The sequence below is a fragment of the Ursus arctos genome, unplaced genomic scaffold (genome assembly GCF_023065955.2).
Source record: "Ursus arctos isolate Adak ecotype North America unplaced genomic scaffold, UrsArc2.0 scaffold_10, whole genome shotgun sequence".
In the NCBI taxonomy this organism is placed as follows: Eukaryota; Metazoa; Chordata; class Mammalia; order Carnivora; family Ursidae; genus Ursus; species Ursus arctos.
In genome coordinates, this window is record NW_026622764.1 from 55,927,270 (window position 1) to 55,951,112 (window position 23,843).

General features: G+C 34.0%; 1 protein-coding gene across 1 annotated transcript in view; it reads left to right on the forward strand.

The window, feature by feature from the left end:
• Positions 1 to 23,843, forward strand: part of RB1 (RB transcriptional corepressor 1) — a 151,878-nt gene that overhangs the window by 63,381 nt on the left and 64,654 nt on the right. The window contains exons 10-17 of the mRNA XM_026493268.4: positions 432 to 541; positions 1,482 to 1,559; positions 5,234 to 5,321; positions 8,046 to 8,162; positions 9,406 to 9,462; positions 9,547 to 9,578; positions 9,662 to 9,738; positions 10,858 to 11,054. Coding sequence (XP_026349053.1) covers positions 432 to 541; positions 1,482 to 1,559; positions 5,234 to 5,321; positions 8,046 to 8,162; positions 9,406 to 9,462; positions 9,547 to 9,578; positions 9,662 to 9,738; positions 10,858 to 11,054 — 756 coding nt within the window. The remainder of the gene's footprint in view (positions 1 to 431; positions 542 to 1,481; positions 1,560 to 5,233; positions 5,322 to 8,045; positions 8,163 to 9,405; positions 9,463 to 9,546; positions 9,579 to 9,661; positions 9,739 to 10,857; positions 11,055 to 23,843) is intronic.

A 23,843-nucleotide genomic window follows, 5' to 3' on the forward strand; every position in this document is an offset into this window, starting at 1 on the left:
ACTAAAGGGAGTTAGAGTGCATCAAACGATTTAAAAAAGGTAGGGAGAATATGTAATCAAGAGATTTGTTATGTTTGAAAAATATTTTTATATTGATAAGCATAGTGGAAGATTAGAAGTGAGAGATGTATGGGATGTTTGGAGGACCTTGGCAATTAAGTGGTTATAATAATACCTACTGTTTTGTGTTATTGGTGATCATCTACATAAAATTCTAATAAGTGAGATGCATGTGTAAAATTGGTTTAAAATTAGAGTTAAAAATAGCAATTTTTAATGGCACTTTTAGATACGCTTTATTTTTTTTGCATGTGAACTCTGTATATTATAAAATGAAGTATATGTACAAAGATTCTTAAATCTATACTTCTGTGGACTGAGAGTTGTAATGATATGAAAAGGATAATCATCAGTATTTTTTTTCTTTTGAGGTGGAAAGTCTCTCTAAACAATATGAAGAGATTTACCTTAAAAACAAAGATCTTGATGCAAGATTATTTCTGGATCATGATAAAACTCTTCAGGCTGATCCTATAGACAGGTATTGTACGTGGTCTGATTTTACCTGTTGAGATGCTTTTGCTATAGATTGATTTTAATATAGTTAGATTAAATAGGTTTTTATTTAACTTCATGATCTTTATCATTTATAATAAGTTACTTCAAATGCCTTTCTATAAAGCTAATAATAAGGTGAACAGTATTCTAAGCATATAATATACAAATAGAGATTTAATGTGAATTGTCCTCTATAGCAACTATTTTTTTTATTAAGCTGAATTTAATTTTAAAACGTACACTAAAAGAATTGTTGAAGTAATTAGTTTACTTAAGTAGTGGTCTCTCTTTTTCCCACCCTTTCATCTGCTATTACTTGCTTGGTTCTTTTTTTTTTTTTTTTTAAATGTTAATATAAAAGTATATTCTCTTGAATTATGTAGAATTCTAAAGTAGGAATGATTGAGAGTAATTACAAAAAAATTTGAATGATTATAAAGATGTTTAATTTTATGTCTTTAGCATGAAATCTTTTAATATGTAACTGAAAAAATATATAATTTGTAGGTTAAACACAAATAACATGTTTCAAATTTTATTTAAGTCAAAGTAAAGTTTTTGGAAGGCATAATGATTGAAAAACTTGGACTTTGGTATTTTTTAATACTGAACAGCTTGGTTCATAATACCATCTAACATCTAGAGATAACATCTAACTTCCACTTTTAAAAAATTGTTAATGATTGGTAACCCTGTTTTTCATAAACCTAGTGGAAGAAACCCAACTTAAAAACAATGGTGAAAAACATAAAATTTTATTTGTTTAAGCAGCTTTTGTATCATCTGTTTCCTATCTCTTCTGTTATTGACTTACCATTTTGTATGATGGTATGAGGCAACAAGTAATATACTACTGCTCTTTTGACTCATGAAAAACAAATTGTGCATTTTCAATCTGAATGACTTTGCTTATCATTATTTAGTTTTGAAATGCAGAGAACGCCACGAAAAAGTAACTCTGATGAAGAGGTGAATGTGATTCTTCCACAGACTCCAGTTAGGTATGAATTTTATTACTTTTGATTTTCATTATAATTATTTATTTCATGCCTTATAGTACTTTGAGTTTGTTTGTTTGTTCTGTTATATGTTTATATATACATGCAACAAATATATATTGAATGCTCTTTCCCTGCCAGGTATTTTACTAGTTGCTGAGGATATGATTATTAAACCTAGTTCTGCCTGACCTTAAGGAATATAACCTAGAATGGGAATGTGTTTCATCTCAGTAAATAAAGGAAAAAAATATATCATCATCCTTTGCTCTGCATACAAATTAGAGGGATTAAAACCATTTTTCTGTCCTTTTCCTCACTTCCCACATCTAACCTGCTGTTAAGTCTTATTGACTCTGCCTTTAAAATATCTCTAGTCCCTCTCCTGTCCTCCATTTGCACTCTCACCACCTTTGTCCAGGATCTCTTCCTCTTTGTTTTGGATTTTTTGCAGTACCCTACTAAGTGATCTTGCTACTTGCTACTCTCCTCTCTGTTCCTCTCTCCCCGCACCAAATATTTTCTCCAAAGAGCCCCAGAATAATATTCTAGAAATCTGAGTCAGATCATGTTCATGCTGCTGTCAAACCTTTCGACTGCTTCCTGTTGCAGCACACTCCTTCTCAGTGCCTACAAGACTCCCTCACAGTGCCTACAAGACTCCCTCACAGTGCCTACAAGACCTTACATGATCCAGCTTCTGTTAGCTCTCTAAGCTCATCTTGTTTTCCTGCTCATTATGTACTAGCTAGTTTCCCGAATGCTCCAGGCTCTTCTTTTGTACTTGAGAACTTCCACACTTGCTTGTCCCTCTTCTTGAAACTCTTCCTTCTTTTTTTTTTTTTTGCTTCTGTGAATTACCAATAGCTACTCTTCCTTTAGGTTCAGCACAAATATTACTTTTTAAAAGATTTCTCTCTGAAGTGTTTTCTTTTATTCTTCTTTTTCATAGTATCCTGTTCTGTTCCTTCATAGTGTATATCACAATTTGTAATTAAAAATTAATTTGTTTGTTTGCTTGTTTTCGCCAATACCCATAGTAGCCTTTAAGTTTGATATCATGTGGACCATGACTTTTTTGTTCACCATTTAATAATTAGGACCTAGGGTAATATTTGGTACATAGTGGGCAATCAGTAATATTTTTCAAATGACTATGCAGACATATAAAGATACATTTCTGTAGAAGTGTAAAATATAGTAATAAACTTTTGACAAACCAATGAGATGGCACAGAAGGGACTTTATGAAGAAGGGACTTTATTGAACTGAATTTTGAAACATGAAAGTCTGTGACACAGGAGACTGGCATTTTAGGGAGTAGGAATAGCATGTGCAAAGGCATGGAAGTATAAAACAACACGATGTGTCTGTGGAACTATTAGCAGCTCTGTATTGACTCACTAAATAGGAAGATGAAATGGCAGGAGAGGAGGGTGAATACTAGATCCTGAAGGGCCTCATATGCCATACTCATAAGTTTGGACTTTAGCTTGTGCCCGATTTGGCCTGTTGCTATATATGGGTGTTAAATAGGGGTAAGGATAAAATTAGACTTGATTTTTGAAAGTTTATGTGGTAGTATTTTGTGAGGGGATGGACTAAGGAGGACATGGTGAGAAATAGACCTGTCAATCTGTCATAGTGGTTCTTAACCAAGGGTGCAAATTAGAGTAACCTGAGGAGGTTTTTTTCCAAACTACAGATGCTTAGACCCTACTACCATACACATAGTGAGTCAAAATCCTTGGACTGCTCTATTGCAGTAATTCAGCTGAGAAATGCTGAAGATCTGAACCAAGAGTAGGCAATTGGAATGAAGGAACAAGAACAGGTTTGATAAATATTTGATGAATTCATACTTAGAATATTATTCATGAGGCATTTATGGGACACGAAGAAGTACTAAGTAGTAGGATATACGGATCTTACAGATTTGAGAATCATTCAGGAAAGTTAAAACCATAAAAATAGATGAGTTTGCCTGAAGTAAAGGTATAATGGCAAGAATGGCTGGCTAAGGGCTGAGCCCTAAAGAATGCTAGCATGTATTTATTTATTTATGTATTTATGTGTTTATGTATTTATTTCAATTAGCCAACATATAGTACATCATTAGATTTTGAGGTAGTGTTCAACAATTCATTAGTTGTGTATAACACCCAGAATGCTAGCATTTAAATACTAATTAAAGAGAATGAGAGGGCTGCCCAGAGAATGGAGCCAAAAAATCTAAGGGGTGGAGGGAATTTTAGGAAAGAGCAGGTGTTTGAGTGTCACATACGTCAAGGAAATCAAGTGTCAGAACAATTGAGAAAGATCTTTTGCTGTTAGCAGTTATTTGTGGCTTTAGACATCGTGGGCTTAAGTGGATTAGAAGATATAAAAGTTATAGAAGCAATAATATTTGAAAGGTGAGGAAGTAAAAATATCGGTTGAGAGAGGTACAATAGTTTGGTGTAATAATAAGGAAGATACAAAAAAAATATCAGGATTATTTGTCATCTTTTTTCCTAAATGGCAACTTTCACCAAAGAGGTTAAAAGACTTAAAGACAAGTTCTTTTTTCCAAGCTGAGCAAATGACATCGGTTCTAATTCTTACTGAGGTTAGAAAAAAGAAAAAAATGCTCACTGAGCATGTTTGCTAAATAATATTTAAGGAGTCTTTCAGCCATAAACATTCTATATTTCTTTGCATCAGTAAACAGTACCTACAGTAGTAATGTCCTGATACTCCAAAATTGGAACATTAGTATTTACTGTACAACACACACACACAAAATTACAGAATTAAAGAAATCTTAAGGGACTGACCCAATTTCATGCTTTCACAGTGATGACTTCTAAAATTATGTACGCTTGCATCTGAAGACCTCTATAATGGAAAGTCACATGCTTCTTCATTTGAATTATGATATAGCCTACCATTTTTATTTGAAAAACTTTAATATTTGATTGTAATAATGTTTTTCTTAAAAAATTATCATTTTGATACCGGTTTATATGTTTTCTTCTTAAAATATCATTAATTTGGCCAATTAATGTTTTATTGAAATGTAGTTTTATTAGTAAATAAATGTATCAGTTCTTCAATTATAAGCTTAGTGATTATGAACATGTTCTTTCTTAAAGGTTTAAAAAAAATGTAATTCCCTTTTGCAACTATGTGGGTGGAACAATTACCATATGATGTCACTGATAGGTGGGATTAACAAAACAGAGGATCATAGGGGAAGAGAGGAAAAAATTAAACAAGACAAAACCAGAGAGGGAGATAAGCCATAAGAGACTCTTAATCATAGGAAACAAACTGAGGGTTGCTGGAGGGGAAGGGGATGGGGGGATGGGATAAAGTGATGGACATTAAGGAGGGCATGTGATGCAATGAGCACTGGGTGTTGTATAAGACTGATGAATCACAGACTTGTACTTCTGAAAGCAATGATACATTGTATGCTAATTAAAAAAAAAGAATGAGAGGAAAAAAAATGTCATTCCTTGTAAGCAACAGTACACTAAGGGTTTTGTAAAGTCTTATTTCAGAGAACTTCTTAAAGATAATTAGGAAGTAGTTTGAAAGATTGATTTAACTTGTGAAAAAGATACATTTTGTTTATTTGTTTTCCTTCATTGCTTAATATTTCTTCCTGTTTTTTTTTTTTTTTTTTTGTCCAGGACTGTTATGAATACTATCCAACAATTAATGATGATCTTAAATTCAGCAAGTGATCAACCATCAGAAAATTTGATTTCCTATTTTAATGTAAGCCATAAATGAAACGTTATTATTGTGTTATCTTGACAAAGAAATTTGAAATTAAAAGTTAAAATACTGAGAATTTTAAAAAATATCTCCCAACCAACACGTCCTTGTCTCTTACCTTACTTCTTGCCTTTTTCAACCCTCCAAATTAGATATTGGTAGTATTATATTATTTTGGTAGTGTTATTTCTAGATTTTTTTCATGTTTGCTGTTTGCCTTGCTCATCATTCTTTTTTGCAACTTAGACCTCATTTCTGATTTCATTTTCTTTCCTCCTCAGATACATACTTTAATAATTCCTTTAGTGAGGGATAGTTTGGGGTGAACTTACAAGGTTTTTGTTTTGTTTTTTGTCTTAAGGTATCTTTACTCTTATTTTTTATAAGATAGTTTAGCTGAATCTTTAGTCTAGATTGATGTTTACTTTCTCTTAGATATTTGTAGATCATACTTTACTATTCCTGGTTCTCTTTGTTGCTATTTAAGAAATCTGTGAATCTAGGGACTCCTGGGTGGCTCAGTCGTTAAGCGTCTGCCTTCGGCTCAGGGCGTGATCCCGGCGTTCTGGGATCGAGCCCCGCATGGGGCTCCTCTGCTGGGAGCCTGCTTTTTCCTCTCCCACTCCCCCTGCTTCTGTTCCCTCTCTTGCTGGCTGTCTCTCCGTCAAATAAATAAATAAAATCTTAAAAAAAAAAAAAAGAAATCTGTGAATCTAACTGTTGTTTTGTTATAGATCTTTTCTGCTTTTTCAATCTTTTCTTTGAATGTGATAATAGGATTTAACATTTGTCATATCTCTACAGTCTTTTTTATCCTATATTCAGCCCATTTTTATTTACATTTCTTGCTGGACCTGTGTGCATTGCAGTTTACAACTCCCGTAGACCTGAGTTTGACATCTGAAGGGCCACTGCTATTTACACAAAAGGGAGAGAGAAGGAGATAATGAAAACTAGCATCTGTGTTACTTGCTTGCTTCTTCACTCCTTATTTAAATTCAAATGAGGGTTAGGACTCACTGAAAAACTCATCCATGGAAATTGGATAAAGTCAGGAGAATTATTAAAATTTGGGTGGAAAGGCTAACAAATCTGTTCTTTAACTTAGCAGCAGAAAATTTAGATAATGGGGTTTTTTGGTCGCTAGTATTTTTTGGTCACTAACATCTTAAAATGGAACTCTTCATGTTCTTATTTTTGAATAGTATGGACATTTTAACAATATTAATCCTTCCAATCTATGAGCATGAAATATCTTTGCATTTATTTCTGTCTTCTTTAGTTTCTTTCATCAATGCCTTATAGTTTTCCAAGTACAGGTTTTTCATCTCCTTGCTTAAATTTATTCCTAGGTATTTTATTCTTTTAGGTGCATTTGTAAATGGGATTGTTTTCTTAATTTCTCTGGTTAGTTCATTATTAGTGCATAGAAACAAGCCTGATTTCTGTCTATTGATTTTATATCCTGCAACTTTACTGAATTAGTTTATTCTAACAGTTTTTTGATAGAGTCTTTAGGTTTTTTTTTTTTTTAAATATAATATCATGTCATGTGTCAGTAAACACAGTTTTACTTCTTCCTTTCCAATTTGGATGCCTCTTAGTTTTCTTGCCAGATTGCTCTGGCTAGGACTTTCAGTACTATGTTGAGTAAGGGGAGAGTGGGCTTCTTTGTCTTGTTTCTGCTCTTACAGGAAAATCTGTCAGCTTTTCACTGTTGAGTACAATATTAGTTGTGGGCTTATCATATATGGCCTTTATTATGTTGAAGTATATTCCCTCTATACACTCTTTGTTGAGAGGTTTTATCATAAAGGGATGTTGAATTTTGTCAAGTGTTTTCTGCATCTATTGAGATGATCATATGATTTTTATCCTGCATTTTGTTAATGTATCACACTGATTTGTGAGTGTTGAAACATCCTGGCATCCCTGGAATAAATCTCACCTGATTGTGGTATATGATCCCTTAATGGATTGTTGAGTTTGGTCTGCTAATAGTTTGTTGAGGATTTTGCATTTACATTCATCAGGGATATTGGCCTTTTCTTGTGGTGTCCTTGTCTGGTTTTGATGTCAGGGTAATGCTGGCTTTGTAAAGTGTGTTTGGAAGTGTTTCCTCCTCTTCTATTCTTTTGGAGGGGCTTGAGAAGTTTTGTTATTCTTTTTTGAATGTTTGGTAAAATTCATCATTGGAGCTGTCTGGATCTTGACTTCTGTTACTTGGGTCGTTTTTGATTATTGATTCACCCTCCTTACTATTAATCAATCTGTTCATATTTTCTGTTTCTTCATGGTTCAGATTTGGTAGGTTGTATGTTTCTAAGAATTTATCTTTTTTTAAATTTTTTTAGAATTTCTAGTTTGTTGGTGTATAATTGTTCATAGTAGTCAATTATGATCCTTTGTATTTCCATGGTGTTAGTTTATAACATCTATGAGACTTTTTTTGATGGGTGGAAAGGCTAACAAATCTGTTCTTTAACTTAGCAGCAGAAAATTTAGATAATGGGGTTTTTTGGTCGCTAGTATTTTTTGGTCACTAACATCTTAAAATGGAACTCTTCATGTTCTTATTTTCAGTAGTTGTGTTTACCTAGTTTTTGTGGAAGTGTTTCCATGGTATAAATAATTGAAAGTGAAAATTATATCTTATAGGACAGGCAATGTTAATTCTGATTAAACAGTATCCTCAACATCGATTTATGTTTTTCCTCTTTAAAGAACTGCACAGTGAATCCAAAGGAAAGTATCCTGAAAAGAGTGAAGGATGTTGGATACATCTTTAAAGAGAAATTTGCTAAAGCTGTGGGACAGGGATGTATGGAAATTGGGTCACAGGTAACTTGAGTCATTTTGATTAGTGTCACTATATAGGAAATAACCAGAAATGAGATATCTTTCCAATTTGTAAAAGTATTATAATAGTATTTGTCCTATATTGGTAGATTCTGTATCTCAGCTGCCTGTGTATGCTACTGTTCATGGAAAACTTTATAACAAAATTCCCTTTACACCATTACAGAAACCAAAAGTAAACATGTAGAAAGTTTTAGAAAAAATGTAGATGTTTAAAAAATATAAGTACAAAAAAGTTAAAATCTTTGATGCTGTTACATTTTTGTATATATTCTTTGGCTTCTACATATATGAATATTCATGAATGCATATACTTAGATAAATGGGACATATACATGCTATTATTGGTGATATTATTGAGTGATATTAGTTTTACTATTACTATTATTATTTCAGAAAATCTACAACCTATACTTTGGGTATGAGTATGGGCTCTGAATCATAACCCTGGGTTTATATCTGGTTCTACCATTTATGAGCTGTCATTTAACTTCTCAGAGATTCAGGTTTCTATATTTGCTCTGCTTTGTTGTTGGCATTAGTGAGATAACATATAAAAATATGTTTGAAAACTGTAATCTATATACATTTCAGTGTAGTGAGGTTATATTTTTTTATGCTAACCATGTTTTAAATAATAGTGTTTAGAAGTCTTTTTTGGTTGTGTATGAAATTTATGCTTGTAATTTGAATGAAGGAATATGGCTTGTGTGTTATTTATCTAAAATTTGGTTATTCTTTGAACTAATAGGAATTATTTATTTGGTTAAAACTTTTTGCTGATCAGTTGGGTCCAATTTTTGCAATGACAGTTTTATGGACAGACTGTTCTCAATTCTGGAGAGTTATCTTGAAAATACATGTTCTAAAAAAAAAAAGAAAATACATGTTCTAGGCCACAAGAAGTATCACATTAGTATGTAAAATGTTTAAAATAGTACCAGGTGTGTAACATATCCTGTGTGTGTGTTTCTGTTGAATGATGAAGGCTGAAGCAGAATGAAGGAAAACGAAAACCAAGTACTGGACCTTCCCTCTTGATAATTTATTGGGAATGTTACGCATCATTTTTTGGAAGTCTTGAGTTTTAGACAAGCTAGCTTTTGTGATCTCTTGGTATTCATATTCCTAAGAAGTATCAGAAATGTGTTTAAAGAGAAACCTTCATAAAAATTAATAATTGTGATTTTCTAAACTAGTGGAATCTAATTTTTTTTCTTTGTAGCGATACAAAGTTGGAGTCCGATTGTATTACCGAGTAATGGAATCCATGCTTAAATCGGTAAGTTAAAAAGAGCATAATAGAAAAAAATTCAATCCTGACACAAAAAAGGCATCAGCTAAACATTTTTTAAATCTGTTTTAGGAAGAAGAACGATTATCCATTCAAAATTTTAGGTAAATTTTTTAGTTTTAGTAAAACAGTTCCTTCTTTTTTATAAAAATAAATGTTTCAAAGTCATTCTTTTCTTTTCCTTTAGCAAACTGCTGAATGACAACATCTTTCATATGTCTTTGTTGGCATGCGCCCTTGAGGTTGTAATGGCTACATATAGCAGTAAGTTAAATTTTAGTAAATAAACATTTTAGTTCAATTTAAAGTTAAAAAAATTTATCCAAGATGTGGTGTGTTTTTTGGGGGGGGTGGAGTTAAGGAGGCAATATGCATAATGTAGATTGGTATATACTGAAGAATGCAGTTGGTCACCATAAATCATTAAATGGATTATTATCTGAATTATTTCAGGTCATCTTGGTAATAGTACTTCACTAGGCTCTTATTCTGGGCTATCCTGAGTCCAGGAAATGTACCTATTGAAATCCCTCCAAGACAGGAGATTGTAAATTACCAAAGGAGTACAAACAAGTAGCATTTACCTATATGGAAACACTGCTATAGATTCTATGGTCATGAAACCAAAGGTTAGAGCTAGAGTCCACAAGATAAACAGAGGCCACTCATGGTATTTTCTTCCTAAATATAATTTTAGACATGTATTGTTTTGCAAATAATTTTGCAAATGTTAAGAAGTTTTGTTTGCAAAAAAAAAAGGAAATTTACCTAATCATACAAATACACAATAAAAGAGAAACATATATGGAAAACTATGAATCCTCATTAATAACCAAAAAATGCACCTTTGAAAGAGTTATCATTTTCTAACCGAATTAGCAAATCTTAAAGAATCCTTCCCTCCCCACATCAGGGATTAATGAGATCGTGAAAATGGATATGCTAATGCATTGCTGGTTAGATATTAAACCTGTTTCTGATATGTTTAGACTATTTAAACCCTTGAAAATTTGATATAAGCATGAGCCCTCTATTTAGGAAAAAGATATGTGCACATACACTCAGAATTTAGAAGTCTATTTCCTATGAGTCTATGGAAAAAATCCTGTTCTATGGGTGCCTGACTGGCTCAGTCAGTAGAGCACACAACTTTCCATCTCATGGTCGTGAGTTCAAGTCCCATGTTGGGTATGGAGACTACTTAAAAAAAATTTAAAAAACAAAACTAAAAAAAAAAAAACAACACTGCTCTAAATAAAAATTTTCGTTTAGCTTTTCTTCTGTGTTTTAAAATTTTTGTTTGATAAAACCTTCCAAACTGAAAATACGTAATTTAAGGCTTAACATTTCATACCTAAGTTACATTTTTTCTTTCATTTTTAGGAAGTACATCTCAGAATCTTGATACTGGAACAGATTTGTCCTTCCCATGGATTCTGAATGTACTTAATTTAAAAGCATTTGATTTTTACAAAGTGATTGAAAGTTTTATCAAAGCAGAAGCCAACTTGACCAGAGAAATGATAAAACATTTAGAACGATGTGAACATCGAATCATGGAATCACTTGCATGGCTCTCTGTAAGTAAATAGCTAAAATAATTGAAGATATTAATATGCAAATGGATAACAATTATCTGTTAGTGAGAGATATTTGCTAAAATTTACCTCAAGAGCAAATATGCAAGTTAATGAATAATGCAATTTCAGTGTATAGCCCAAGAGTTAAGTGGAATATTAAAATGGAGTTTTCTTTTAGTTGGGCTCCCCAGACCATTTGATACAATGATTTATTTAGGAATACCTTTAATTAAAACATGGCACTTTAAAACAAAGCAGAACTCCTTAAATTATTTGAGCAGTATATTTAAAATAGAGGTGTCATGTTTGAAAATTTAAATGCTGTTAAATTCCAACAAAGTGGTAAAAATTGGAATTATGTTATTTAGGTGATTTAACAAAGTACAGTTTTCTGGTTTAATTTATTTGTATTTCTTTTTGTTCTATCATTAAAGGTAGTCCAAAAATATACACTATTGTTCAATTATAGTTATTGTTTATAGCATTATAGGAGCACAAATCTTATTCTCTAGGTATTCTATTTATAGCATATAAGCTATTGATAAGGCTTTTGTTCATAAAGATGACATTTTCTATGTAGTAGTAGTAAAATTCTTATTTGAAGTTCTTCTATGTTATGCTGTTTTAATCTGCATAGTTGGGTAATACTTTATGACTCATCAGATTTGTAGATTAATGTAGAGTTGGTTTCTTTTGAAACTGTGTTGCTTGCTAAGCATATAACTTTTCATTTATGCCGGTATATAGAAATGTCAATGAAAACATTAAGACTTTAGTTACACTAGAATTCTACTCTGTATGTGTAATCCTTAGTTTTAATTTTTTGATGTTTTAAAAACTTAATGGCTAAGAGATAACTTATTTCTTAGTGTCTTCTTGTGCTGCTGTATGAGCAGAGCAGATAGAACAGGAGAGAAGTAGGGGAAGTTGATAGAAAGCCATTACATTGCTATAATTGAATTTAGTAACTCCATTATACAGGAGCTTCTACTTTATAAAAAAAGGAATGGTTAGAAATCTAGGGGGTTTCTGGGGGATTAAGTGAGAATGACAAAAATGAATCAATAGATAAATAAATAAATATAATAAGTAAGAAGTACTTTTCAGAGGCTGATGTGCCCTCTCCTTCTAGACATGGAAATAAAGACATTACTATATCATATGAAAGTGACTTTTTATTTCTTTTAGAGAATTATTTTTTTCCCATCAGTACACATCTGCAGCATGGCTTATATTGGGGTAGACATTGTGAAGATACAGAAAAGACATGGGCTCTGAAAATTGTGGAGGAAATAGAAATTTACTGTTTATAAATTGCTTGTGCTCAAGCCTTTTTATTTCAATTACTGGTGTTCTAGGATTCTAAACAATATCCCTTTGTTTTTGAGAATTTTTGGAGAAAAAGTGACATGCCCAAAGTCAGAAGTGTATAATTTAATAATAGGATGTGGAAGTCATAAGCCTCTACATTTAAATTTTAAATGTGGTTCATATCTCTAGGAGATAATATTATAGATGATTTTTACTGTCATATATTTTTAATGTTTGAACTTTTAAAAAACATTTTTTTACTTTTAAAATTTTTACTTTTTTAATCTTTAAGAGACTAGAGTAACCATGACGATAAGTCATACCACACAAATGGAATACTATGAAATTTTCCTTTGAGAATAATTGACATTTTAGAGAAGGTACATACATATCATAGATATATTTGAGCTTTCACAGACTTTTTTTTTAAACTGAAATATAACATATATACAGAAAAGTATGTATTACAAGTTTATAGTTTGAATTTTTCATAAATTGAACACACTCCTGTTACCAGCACTCAGATTAAGAATCAGAGCAAACTTTAATAGTCTGATGATTCTGTATCACAATAAGAATTTTTTATTAAACTGTAGATTCAAACAGTATTGTTTACCTAGGGAAACATCAAGTGAGGTACTACTTACTTTTCCCTCCTAATTATTTAGTAAAAGAAGAAACATCATCGTGTTTTTAATGGTTGTATGGGGAAGGGTTCCAGCATCTTTGCTTCACAGTCTTGAGAAATAATAAATCAAGAACAGAATAATTTGAAAGAAAAAGCACACCTTTCTTTGTTTTGATCCCAGAGAGATTAACAGGCAATATATAAGTATAAAATGCTAAACAATCTATTGAAAAACCTGGTGAAATCTTGTTCCCTGGAAATTTAAAGGAATTAGAGGTGATTTAGAACAAACCATACCTAAGGGTTAGATTAAATGACTTCCAGATGTTTAGGCCTTTTAAATCTGTTAAGCAGTTTATAATGCCAGCAGATAATGAAGTGAGATTCGGATATCTTATTTTTAGTATATTCAAAATTCATCAGATTTTTCTCAATAAAACCTTTGTAAACCAAGATACACAAGGTACTTTATTTTCTAAATGGTCTCTCTTCCCGGGAATATTGTGGACTCTTCCTATTGATCTCCCTGCATCTCTAACTACCTTAAGACTGTTTCTCTGGCAGCAACCAGAGAAATCTTTTTTAAAATGCAAATATCATCATGCTAACTCAAACAGAAACCTTCTGTGAGGGACCTATGCATCTGGTGATGATGGAGGAAGATCCAGCCATATGACTCCCTTCAAAAAAGACAGTTATAAAACCTCTACATGATTTGGAAAGCCAACTGCCTGAAATCTCTGGACAGGAAGGATAGACAGACTTTTCAGGAGAGAAGAGGAGCTCTGAGCCTGGGAAGGAAGTTTTTAGCTAAGTGGGGAAGTGTAACCGGACGGGGAGGGGGTGCCAGTGAGAAGAAAACTGCAGTCTTTCTGGCCAGAGCCAGGGAAACTAAGAAAACAGAAGCTGGGGAAACCTTGGCTGCTGAAGAGAGTAGACAAATCCTGTCTAGCTATTTCTCTGTGTGAAACCTGAATTATTGCAGTGTAATGGATTAACAGCAGCTTAATGAAAGAAGATCTGAACTGAGACAGGAGCTGGTGCCCAAATAAAAAGTTTACAGTTCAGGTTCAGTGAAAATAATTACGTGCTTAAAAACAGAATGAAGCAGTGCTTATTTGAGAAAAAAATAACAGAACCCAGAAATCTTCACAACTTAACATTTATTATGTCCAGGATACAATTCTAAAATTATCCAACATATGAAGAGGGTCAAAGGAATCAGGTGCAGGTTTTTAGAATGGGAACTTTAGGTCAACTATTTGATGCCTCAGAGATCTCTTTTGGGAGCTTTGTCGCCTCCCTTTTTCTTCCATCAGCAGTTCAAAGTGTGGTCTTAGAGTCGCTGGTGTCCCTGCAATCATTTTAGGGAATCTGCAAGGTAAAAAGTATTTTTATACTGCTATTAAGATATTACTTATCTTTTTTACTCTGTTGACATTTACACTGATGATGTAAAAGTGTTAGCATCTTTGCAGGTGTCAGAGCAATAGCATCAAGTTGGCTAGTCGTCATTGTATGCTTCAGTACCACAAGCTCTCCATTAAAATACAAAACAGAACACATCAGTTTCATTTAAGAATGTCATTGATGAAGCAGTAAGCAGTATTAATTTTATTGAATCTCTGTGCTCAAGCACAGGTTGTTGAAAACAACCGATAATAAATATTGCCAATGGTAAAGTTTTGAGTTTTAAAAGGAAAATTAGAATTTGGTAAAGCTTGTAGCCACTGTAAGCATTACAGCTTCTCAGTACTTCAGAGACTTCTGATGAAATCAATGGTATGTTAATCAATGTGACTTTTTGATATCGTAAAGGAGATTTGTCAGTGTTTGTAAGATCTCCATTATTCAGTGAATCAGTATTTCCAAAAGACCAAGGCATTGTGTTATAAAGTCATGTAAGAAATTTATTCAAAGTTTAAGGTAGACCCATATAAAACTTTTTAAAAACATCCATAACATAAAAATTAATAAAGTTCAAGATATACCAACAAATTTTAAGGTCTCAGAATATGAAGTTTATTTTTGTTCACTGATATTGTTCCCAATTCCACATTGCAGCTAACCTTTAAGGGAACTATAACTTGCCAAGTTTTAGGGTAGTGTAAAAAAAAAATCCATTATTATCTTAAAGTTGTATTGTTTATTACATTCTTAGAAATTTTTTGTTTTAATTTAAATTAGACCTAATTTTACCTAAAAATTACTACTACAATAAATATTGATAGATTTAAGTTACACGAACAAAAGCTTTGCGGCCTTGAATAATTTTAAGAATGTAAGAGAGTTATGAGTCAAAATGTTTGAGAATGCCTGCCTTGTATTTTCATCTCCCATTTAATTTTGTCTTTTATTATAACTCAGACAGCCGTGTTTTTTTGCCTGTCCCTGAGTCTTTGTTCACTTTATAGGCCTCACTTAAAATACTTTCCCCTGCCGTTTTATTTACCAGAATTTCAGTTCTACATCTGCTTTGTGGTTCATGACCATCCTAGTCTATAGTCATTCTTCCTCCTTTGCAGCCTTACAGAATTTGTTTATACTACTTACTAGTCATTTATAAACTTTATATCTTATTACATGTGCATATCTCATGTAAATTGAGTTAATGTATGTAGAGTACTCAGAACAGTATCTGACATTATGCATGTGGCAATTAATTACATAAGTGGAAGTGAAGGATGAAGAGGAGTCAACTAATGAGGACATACAGGTAGTATCATTCATTAAGTTACTGGGGATCATATGAGATTTGCTTGGAAAGATGAATTTCATTTGATTATGTTGAGTTTGAAGTGATTATAGGTCATTCAAGTAGAGGTTTCCAGTAGCAGTTGGATATGTGTGTCTGGAGCTAAGGAAAGACAGGCTAGGAACATGAACCTGAGAGCTGCTGGCACATATGTAATAACAAAAATTGCTGCCCTTATTGACAGTTTATTTTGTGTCAGGCATTGTAGTGAGTACTTCTTTTAATATCTTTAATTTTTATAATAATTTATGAGGAAATCAGTGCTTAGAAAGATGAGGAAATCAGTGCTTAGAAAGAACTTCAATAACTTGTCCAAACCACATAAGCTAAATGGCAGCTCTGTGGTTTGAACCCAGGTCTCTGGCTCTGAAGCTGTCAATCTGTATGTTTTTACCAAGTAACTAAAGTTTGGGGGAATGGATAAGATCGCCTAAGGGGAGAATGTAGTACAGTAATTCCATGTTATCCATGTGGGATGTGTTCCAAGATCCCCAGTGGCCTGAAACCGTGAATAGTATTGAACCCTGTATGTTCTGTTTTTCCTATACATACCTACCTGTGATAAAGTTTAATTTAGAAATTAGGCTCAGTAAGAGATTAACAACAATAACTACTAATAAATTAGAACAATTATAACAATATCCTGTAATAAAAGTTATGTGAATGTGGTCTCTCTCTCCTCTCAAAGTATTTTATTGTACCATAGTTACCCTTCTTCTTGTAATGCTATGAGATGACAAAAATGCCTATATGATGAAATGAAGTGAGGTGAATGACATAGCGTTAGGCTGCTACTGGCCTTCTGATGATACACCAGATGGAGAATCTTCTGCTTCTATACCTCAGTTGAGTGCGGGTAACTGAAACCATAGAAAGCAAAACCACAGTCGGGGGGGCTGCTGTATAGCAAGAGAAGGTGGCTAAAGAGAATCCTGAGGTACTCTGACGTTTAAAAGCTGGACAGAAAAGAGGAGCCTACAAAAGATATTGAAATAGAATAGCCAGAGAGACAGGAGGAAGTGGTGTCATAAAGAGAAAGCATTACGAGGTCTGAGTGAATACTTGCTGTTTAAAATACTGTAGGAGCCGCCAGCAAGAACTGAAAAGTATTCATTTTGAGCAACAAGGAAGCCACTGGTGATGGTAGCACGGACTGTTAACGGAAGTGGTGGAGGCAGGAGTAGGTTGTTGTGGGATTTTGATGAGATGTGAATGGGATAAAGTGGAGACAGTGATTGTGGATAGCTTTTTACCACGTTCTTGTCTGTGAAGGGAAATAAAGACACAGCTGCCAAGTGTGTGAGGTGGAGGGAAGATTATTTTTAAGATGGGAAAAGTAGGATTCAGTGTGGATGGAAAAGAGCCATTATGAGTGTTGTGTTGCGGGATGACACATTAGTGGCTTAAAACAGCCATTTGATTTTACTCATGATTCTGTGGGTCAGAGATTTGGGAAGAGCTTGACTGGGCAGTTCCTCCTTGACTGTGTTGTGTCAGGGGCAAGATCTACTTCCACGATGCTTCTATTTTTTCTTTTTTCTTTTTAGAGAGGGAGAGGTTGGGGCAGAGGGAGAGATAGAGAATCCTAAGCAGGCTCCACGCCCAGGGCAGAGGCCAACATGGGGCTCAATCTCACAACCGTAATAACGTGACCTGACCCAAAATCAAGAGTCCAAGGCCCAACCAGTTGAGCCACCCAGGCGCCTTTCCACAATGCTTCCTAATTCACAAATCTGGCCCCCTCACTGCCCCTCAATACATGGTCACCTTTTCTTTCCTTCCCTTCCTACTCTAGGTGGCATCTCATCCTCCTGGCCTTCTCATACGAGAAGCTATGCATCTCACAGCATTTTGGTTTCAGGATACTCATGCATCTTACATAGCAGCTGGCTTCCAAAAGCTTCTGAAAGGATTATAGCTGGAAGCTGTATTCTGTTGGTGAGAGCAGTCACAGGACCTGTCCAGATTCAAGGGGTTCCCTTGAATAGATGCCATCTCTTGAGGCATCATTTGATCATTTGAGGAGAGGCAAGGTGGGATGGGAAATACTGTGGGGCAAATGGAAAGAATGGAAGCAGTTACAAGTAAGATTGTATGTGGGTGCCATGGCAGAAAATGAGGAACTTTCCATCAAATGCTTTAATTAATTTTTTTAAATAAAATAGAGCTGAGGTAATTTGCTGAGGGTGGGTTGATGGGTTGGGGTAGGGAGTGTAAAGTGCGGTAGTCAGAAGTTTGAGGAGAGTGGCCACAATTTTAAATTGTTGCTGAGGAGAATAATAGAACTGAGTGATGAAAGATATGAGGATTGCCTAGTAGCACTGAAGGAAATTTTGAAGGTATAAATTTTAAATCTGTAGTGCCACTCCAGCTCTTTGTGGTGGAATTATTTTTTCCAGCATCACCTAGCAACCAGATGTAAGATTATAAAAAATGAACAGCTAGATTGACCCAGGATTTTAGGCTTTGCCTACACAGATGCAGTAGAGTGATAATGGAGCAAATAAGGTGAAGAAGCTGGTCGGAGTGATTAAAGTGGTAAGGTGGTAATTTCAGTTGCATAGAGGACATAGGAGGAGATTGATGAACAAAGTCGACGTTTTAAGAAACAGCTTTTATTGGGGCTCCTGGGTGACTCATTTGGTAAAGTGACTGCCTTTACCTCCAGGTCCTGGGATCAAGCCCCTCATCAGGCTCCTTGCTCAGCGGAGAGTTTGCTTCTCTCTCTCTCTCTCCCTCTGCTCCTCCCCCCGGCTCATTCTCTCTCTCTCAAATAAATAAATAAAATCTTTAAAAAAAAACAGCTTTTATTTCATTTATTTATTTATTTATTTAAGATTTTATTTATTCATTTGAGAGACAGAGCACAAACACAGGGAGAGGCAGAGGGAGAGGGAGAAGCAGACTCCCTGCTGAGCTGGGAGCCCAACTCCAGGCTCGATCCCAGGACCTGGAGATCATGACCTGAGCTGAAGGCAGACATTCAACCATCTGAACCACTCAGGTGCCCTGTAAGAAACAGGTTTAATGAAATTTAACAGAGTAAGAGATGTCAACTTTATGTTCCAGAGGTAGTACATTTTGGATGGTTTACTGTATTCTAAGAAATAATCTTGGGAGCACATGAATGTTTTGGAATGGTGATGAAGACCATTGGAAATGAGGTGGTCAAGGAACTAAGAGGCTGAGTGAGAGATGAAGTCACCTAGGACATGTGATAGAGAGGAGGAATGTGAACTAGGGACCAAAGTCTTCAATGCTTGATGGAAGTGACTCTGAGATAAGAGGTTCTAGGAGGGGCAGAGGGTTAGAGAGTTCCTGAAAAGAAAAGCTCCTGTCTAACTTTTTAAAAAAATGTTTTTCACAATACCTAGTTCGTTGTCTTACATACAGAATTTAGGTGCATAAACAACTAGAATTATGATGTCTTCTTCTTTAATCTACCCCTTAATTACTATGAAGTGATCCTCTTTATCCCTTGTACTATTCTTTCTCTGAAAACTGCTTTGTCTGATTAGTAGAACCACTGCAGCTTTCCTTTCGTTAATATTAGCTTGGCATATTTTTTCCCATTCTTCTACTTTTAACCTATTTGTGTCTTTATACTTAAAGTAGGTTTCTTATAGGTAGCATCAATGTTTTATAGTTTTCAGATATAGATCTTTTACCTCCTTCGGTAAGTTTATACCAAGGTATTTTATTTTTTTGGGTACAATTTTAAATGGAATTGTTTTCTTAATTTCTCTTTCTGCAACTTTGTTATGAGTATATAGAAATGCATCCAGTTTCTTGGTATTAATTTTGTATCCTGCAGCTTTACTGAATTCATTTATTCTGCTAGTTTTTTAATGGAGTCGGTAGGATTTTGTATATGTAGTATCATGTCATCTGAACAGACGAATTACCAGTAATGAAATTGAATCAATAATCAAAAAAACGACCAAAAAATAAAAGTCCAGGACCAGAGAGATTCACAGGTGAATTCCACCAAACACTTAAAAGAGGTAATGCCTATTCTTCTCAAACTATTCCAAAAACACGGAAGAGGAAGGAAAGCTTCCAAATGCATTCTATGAGCCTAGCATTACTCTGATACCAAAACCAGACAAAGACACTACGAAAAAAGAAAACTATAGGCCAATATCTGTGATGAACATAGATACAAAAATCCTCTACAAAATATTAGCAAACCACAGTCAACAAGGATTGTGGATATGTGGACTTTATAGGTTTCATCATATTTGGAAATTTCTGTCCATTATTTTCTTAAAATATTTTAGTTGACTTCTCCTACTTTCCTTTCAGGGATTCCAGGTGACTTGAAGTTGTCCCACAGCTCGCTGATACTCTGTTTTTGTTTTTTTCCCCAGGTGTTTTTCTTTGTTTCATTTTAGATAGTTTATATAGCTATGTCTTCAAGTTCATTTATTTTTTTTCTCTGAAATGTCTAATCTATTATTTTTCTATCTACTGCATTTTTAATCTTAGACACTGTATTTATCTTTAAGTTTTAATTGAATCCTTTTTTATGTCTTCTGTATCTCTCTTTAACATGTTTGGGGGAAAAAACATGTTCGGGCTTTCCTTTACTTTCTTGAGCATATGGAATATAGTTATAATAACAGTTTGAAAGTCTCTGTCTATGAATTCTAACATCTTTATCTTTTTAGGCCTGTTTCTATTGACTGATACTTGTCCTTTTTAATTTTTTTTTTCCTTTTTTGGTCTGCTTTGTAATTTTTTTATCAGGTGCCAGACATTGTGATTTTTACTTTATGGAATCCTGGATATTTTCGTATTCCTTTCAGTATGCTTCAGTTGTGTTTTGGTACACAATTTAGTTTCTTGGAAATAACTTGATCCTTTTCAAGACTTCTGTTGTTGTTTTTAGACAAAGCCCAAGCAGTCTTTAATCTGTGGCTGATCTCTAACACCCTTCTGAGTACTCTGCCTGATGTCCCATGTAGTAAAAGGTTTTTCCACTCTGGGTGGTGGAAATCAGAACTCTTCTTGGCCCTGTGTTAGCTTCTGGAATGGTTCTGCTTTTTCCAGTGTTTTTTTTTTCTTTGGCTCTGGGTAGTTTGTATGCTCTGATAGGTTCCCCTCTGAAGACTTATGCTCAAGTCTTAACCCTCTGGAGGTCTCTGGAGCTCTTTGCAACTGTTTCCTTTCTGTATAACTCTCTCTGGTATTCTGTGCAGCCAGTTTTAGCTACCTTGACTTCCTTTAATTCTAAACTTTTTTTTCTGCCAGGGAAAACATTGGACTTTATTTCAGTTTCTTCTCTTTGCCTTGTAGCCTGGGAACTCTCTCCATGCTGTAAACTGAGGCAGTGGTAGGGTTTACCATTTGTTTTCTTTTTCTCAGGGATTACTGTCCTTTTCTACCTGTTGTTCAATGCAGAAATCTATTGTTTCATTTATATTGTTCAATTTTTTTTAGTTAAGACAAGTCCTATTTGTTCCTTCATCATCATGACTGAAAGAGTTATGCATAGTATTTACTGATAAAATTTTTATAAATATGTATATTTAAGGAATATTAAGGTACCCTAAATATTTTATTTCCATTTTCCTATATTAAATGCATCATATCTTCTGAATAATACTGTTTTAGAGGAGTATTTATTATATGGAGATCATAGAAGTACTAGTTATTAACTATTCTACTTTTAGTAAGTCACAAGAAAGTTGAGTATCCTTTAATTGTTGTTAAATATAGCTGACTCATTAAAATGGATTCAGTCGTACTACCTTTCTGTAGTCACCAAACATTAGCAAATTTCTTCCTTCAGTACTTTTACATAGAAAAGATTAAAAACATTTCTCTATATTATTTTTCCAAATTTTAAATGAAGGCCTGTTTTACATATCAGCACAGTTATAATAAATAGCTTATATTTTTAGAGTCTCAATTTGATAACAAACTTATAAACAAATTTTTAAGCTTCTTTGGTGTCCTTTTGAAATTCTAAATTTGACAGGAAGTGAACACAAAAGGCAGAAAAGCCTGTGGCTTTGAAAAAGCCAAAAAGGATATCTGTTCTATATTTGTGTGGTAGATCATTAACCTCTGGTGCACTTTACAGAAAGATTTTAGTATCTACCATGAGACATTGTGTTTTAAAAAAAGCTACATTTTACTGAGAGCTGTGTCTCAGGAAAGTGATTGAACTGTAAGATAATGATTAAGTCCTATATAACACTTTTCTAAGAATATGGGTAAGGATGATGAAATAATATAATGCCATATATTGTACTTATACAATAGCCATGCTATTTTAAAGGAAAATATTTTATGTTGAGTTTTTAAAAGCTCTTCATGAGTTATTTAAAATAACTGTATATTTGGGCACCTGGGTGGCTCAGTCGGTTGAGCATCTGCCTTCGGCTCAGGTCATGATCCCTGGGTCTTGGGATCGAGCCCCACATCGGGCTCCTTGCTTAGCGGGGAGTCTGCTTCTCCATCTCCCTGCTTCTCCCCCTGCTTGTGCTCTCATTCTCTCTGACAAATAAATAAATAAAATCTTTAAAAAAAATAACCATATATTTACTTTTTTGCCAGCAAGAGAAAAACTTTTATTTTAATTTTTTTTTGAAGATTTATTTGAGAGAGAGAGAGAACAAGCAAGGGAGTGACAGAGGGAAAAGCAGGAGAAGCAGACTCCCCCCCCCCCCCCCCCCCCCGACCAGGGAGCCTGATGCTGGGCTCAGTCCCAGGACCCTGAGATCATGACCTGCATGACGCTTAACACACTGAGCCACCCAGATGCCCCTGTTTTAATTTTTAAAAATCTGATTCTTCCTGAAAGTATAGCTAAAGCTTTAACCTTTCTCATTGTGACCCAATGTGTTCCTAATTTCTTGCTCTTAACTCCCAATAACTAACTACTAGCTTCTTAAGATTTAGGAGACTTGACTTCATTAATCAAAACTGAAATTATTATTTTTTTGTTCTAAATACAACTTTGCTTACCAATATCTATGTTTTTACATTACTTTTCAAGTTACCCAGGCTTGAATACTGAGTATCTTTTCCTTCTTTTTCTCTATAGTTGGGTACAGAGTCTTACAGTTTAAAGGGGGGAAAATGTAAATGTCTCTTAGATTTATTATTATTTTTTAAAGCTTATTTTCATTTACATTTAGGCTCCTGTTTGATCTCCCAGCTTTGCCACTATCCTCCATTTAAACTTTTGTGCCAAGTTAATATTTCTAAATGCTTATTTATGCCATGCTGCTGTTCAAGAACCTACACTAGCTCCCTGTTGCCATTCAGAAAAATTTAACCTCTTTTCTCTGGTTGTGGAATCTGGCCCTTCCTGGCCTCACTTCCACTACTCCTCAAATACTTACTATAGCCAGAGAGTTCCTTCATTTGTGGAGCAAAACCACATTTATCCAGTGACAGATAGCCTGCCCAAAGTGGGATGTAGAATCAGAAGACCTGGCTTTAGGTCTTGACTCTTTCATGTGCAAGTTAATGTTTTTGTCTTAGTTACTTGCTTTGTAAACAGAGACCAAAAGATTTGAGTTCTTCTAGTTCGTGTATTTTATGTTTCTATAAAACTATTTAAATATTAAGAATTATTTGCCAATACTGATATGTAGATCCATATTCCTTTAGATTGCTTCACAATTTGTAAAATATTAAAGGAAGATTCTTTCATAAAAAAATTACACAGAGGTCTTATTTCCCTGTTTTCCTTTAGCTCAATTTTTCCTAGTTCTCTTTGGGCCATACCTGGTATTCTGTACATCAAACATTTTAAGGGAATTGTAATTGTCCTTGTGAGATATATAATGACATGGGAAATAGTCCCTAGTCTTAAAGGAGCTTGGTACCTGGTGGAAAAGTAAATTACTGTAATATGTTATGAAATAAGATAAGCCACAAGGGTCAGAGGAGGGAGTGATCATATGTAGATAGGAAAAGACTTGCAACAGATGTAAAAATGTGGAAAAATGCAGAAGTAGGAAAACCTGGAATTAGACACATTGGGGGAAATTATGGCCCAGTTTTGGCAATGGTAGATGCGTATGAATTTAAGACTAATTTAGTCTTAAAAGTTAAAGGTTGTTGTTTTTTTTTTTAA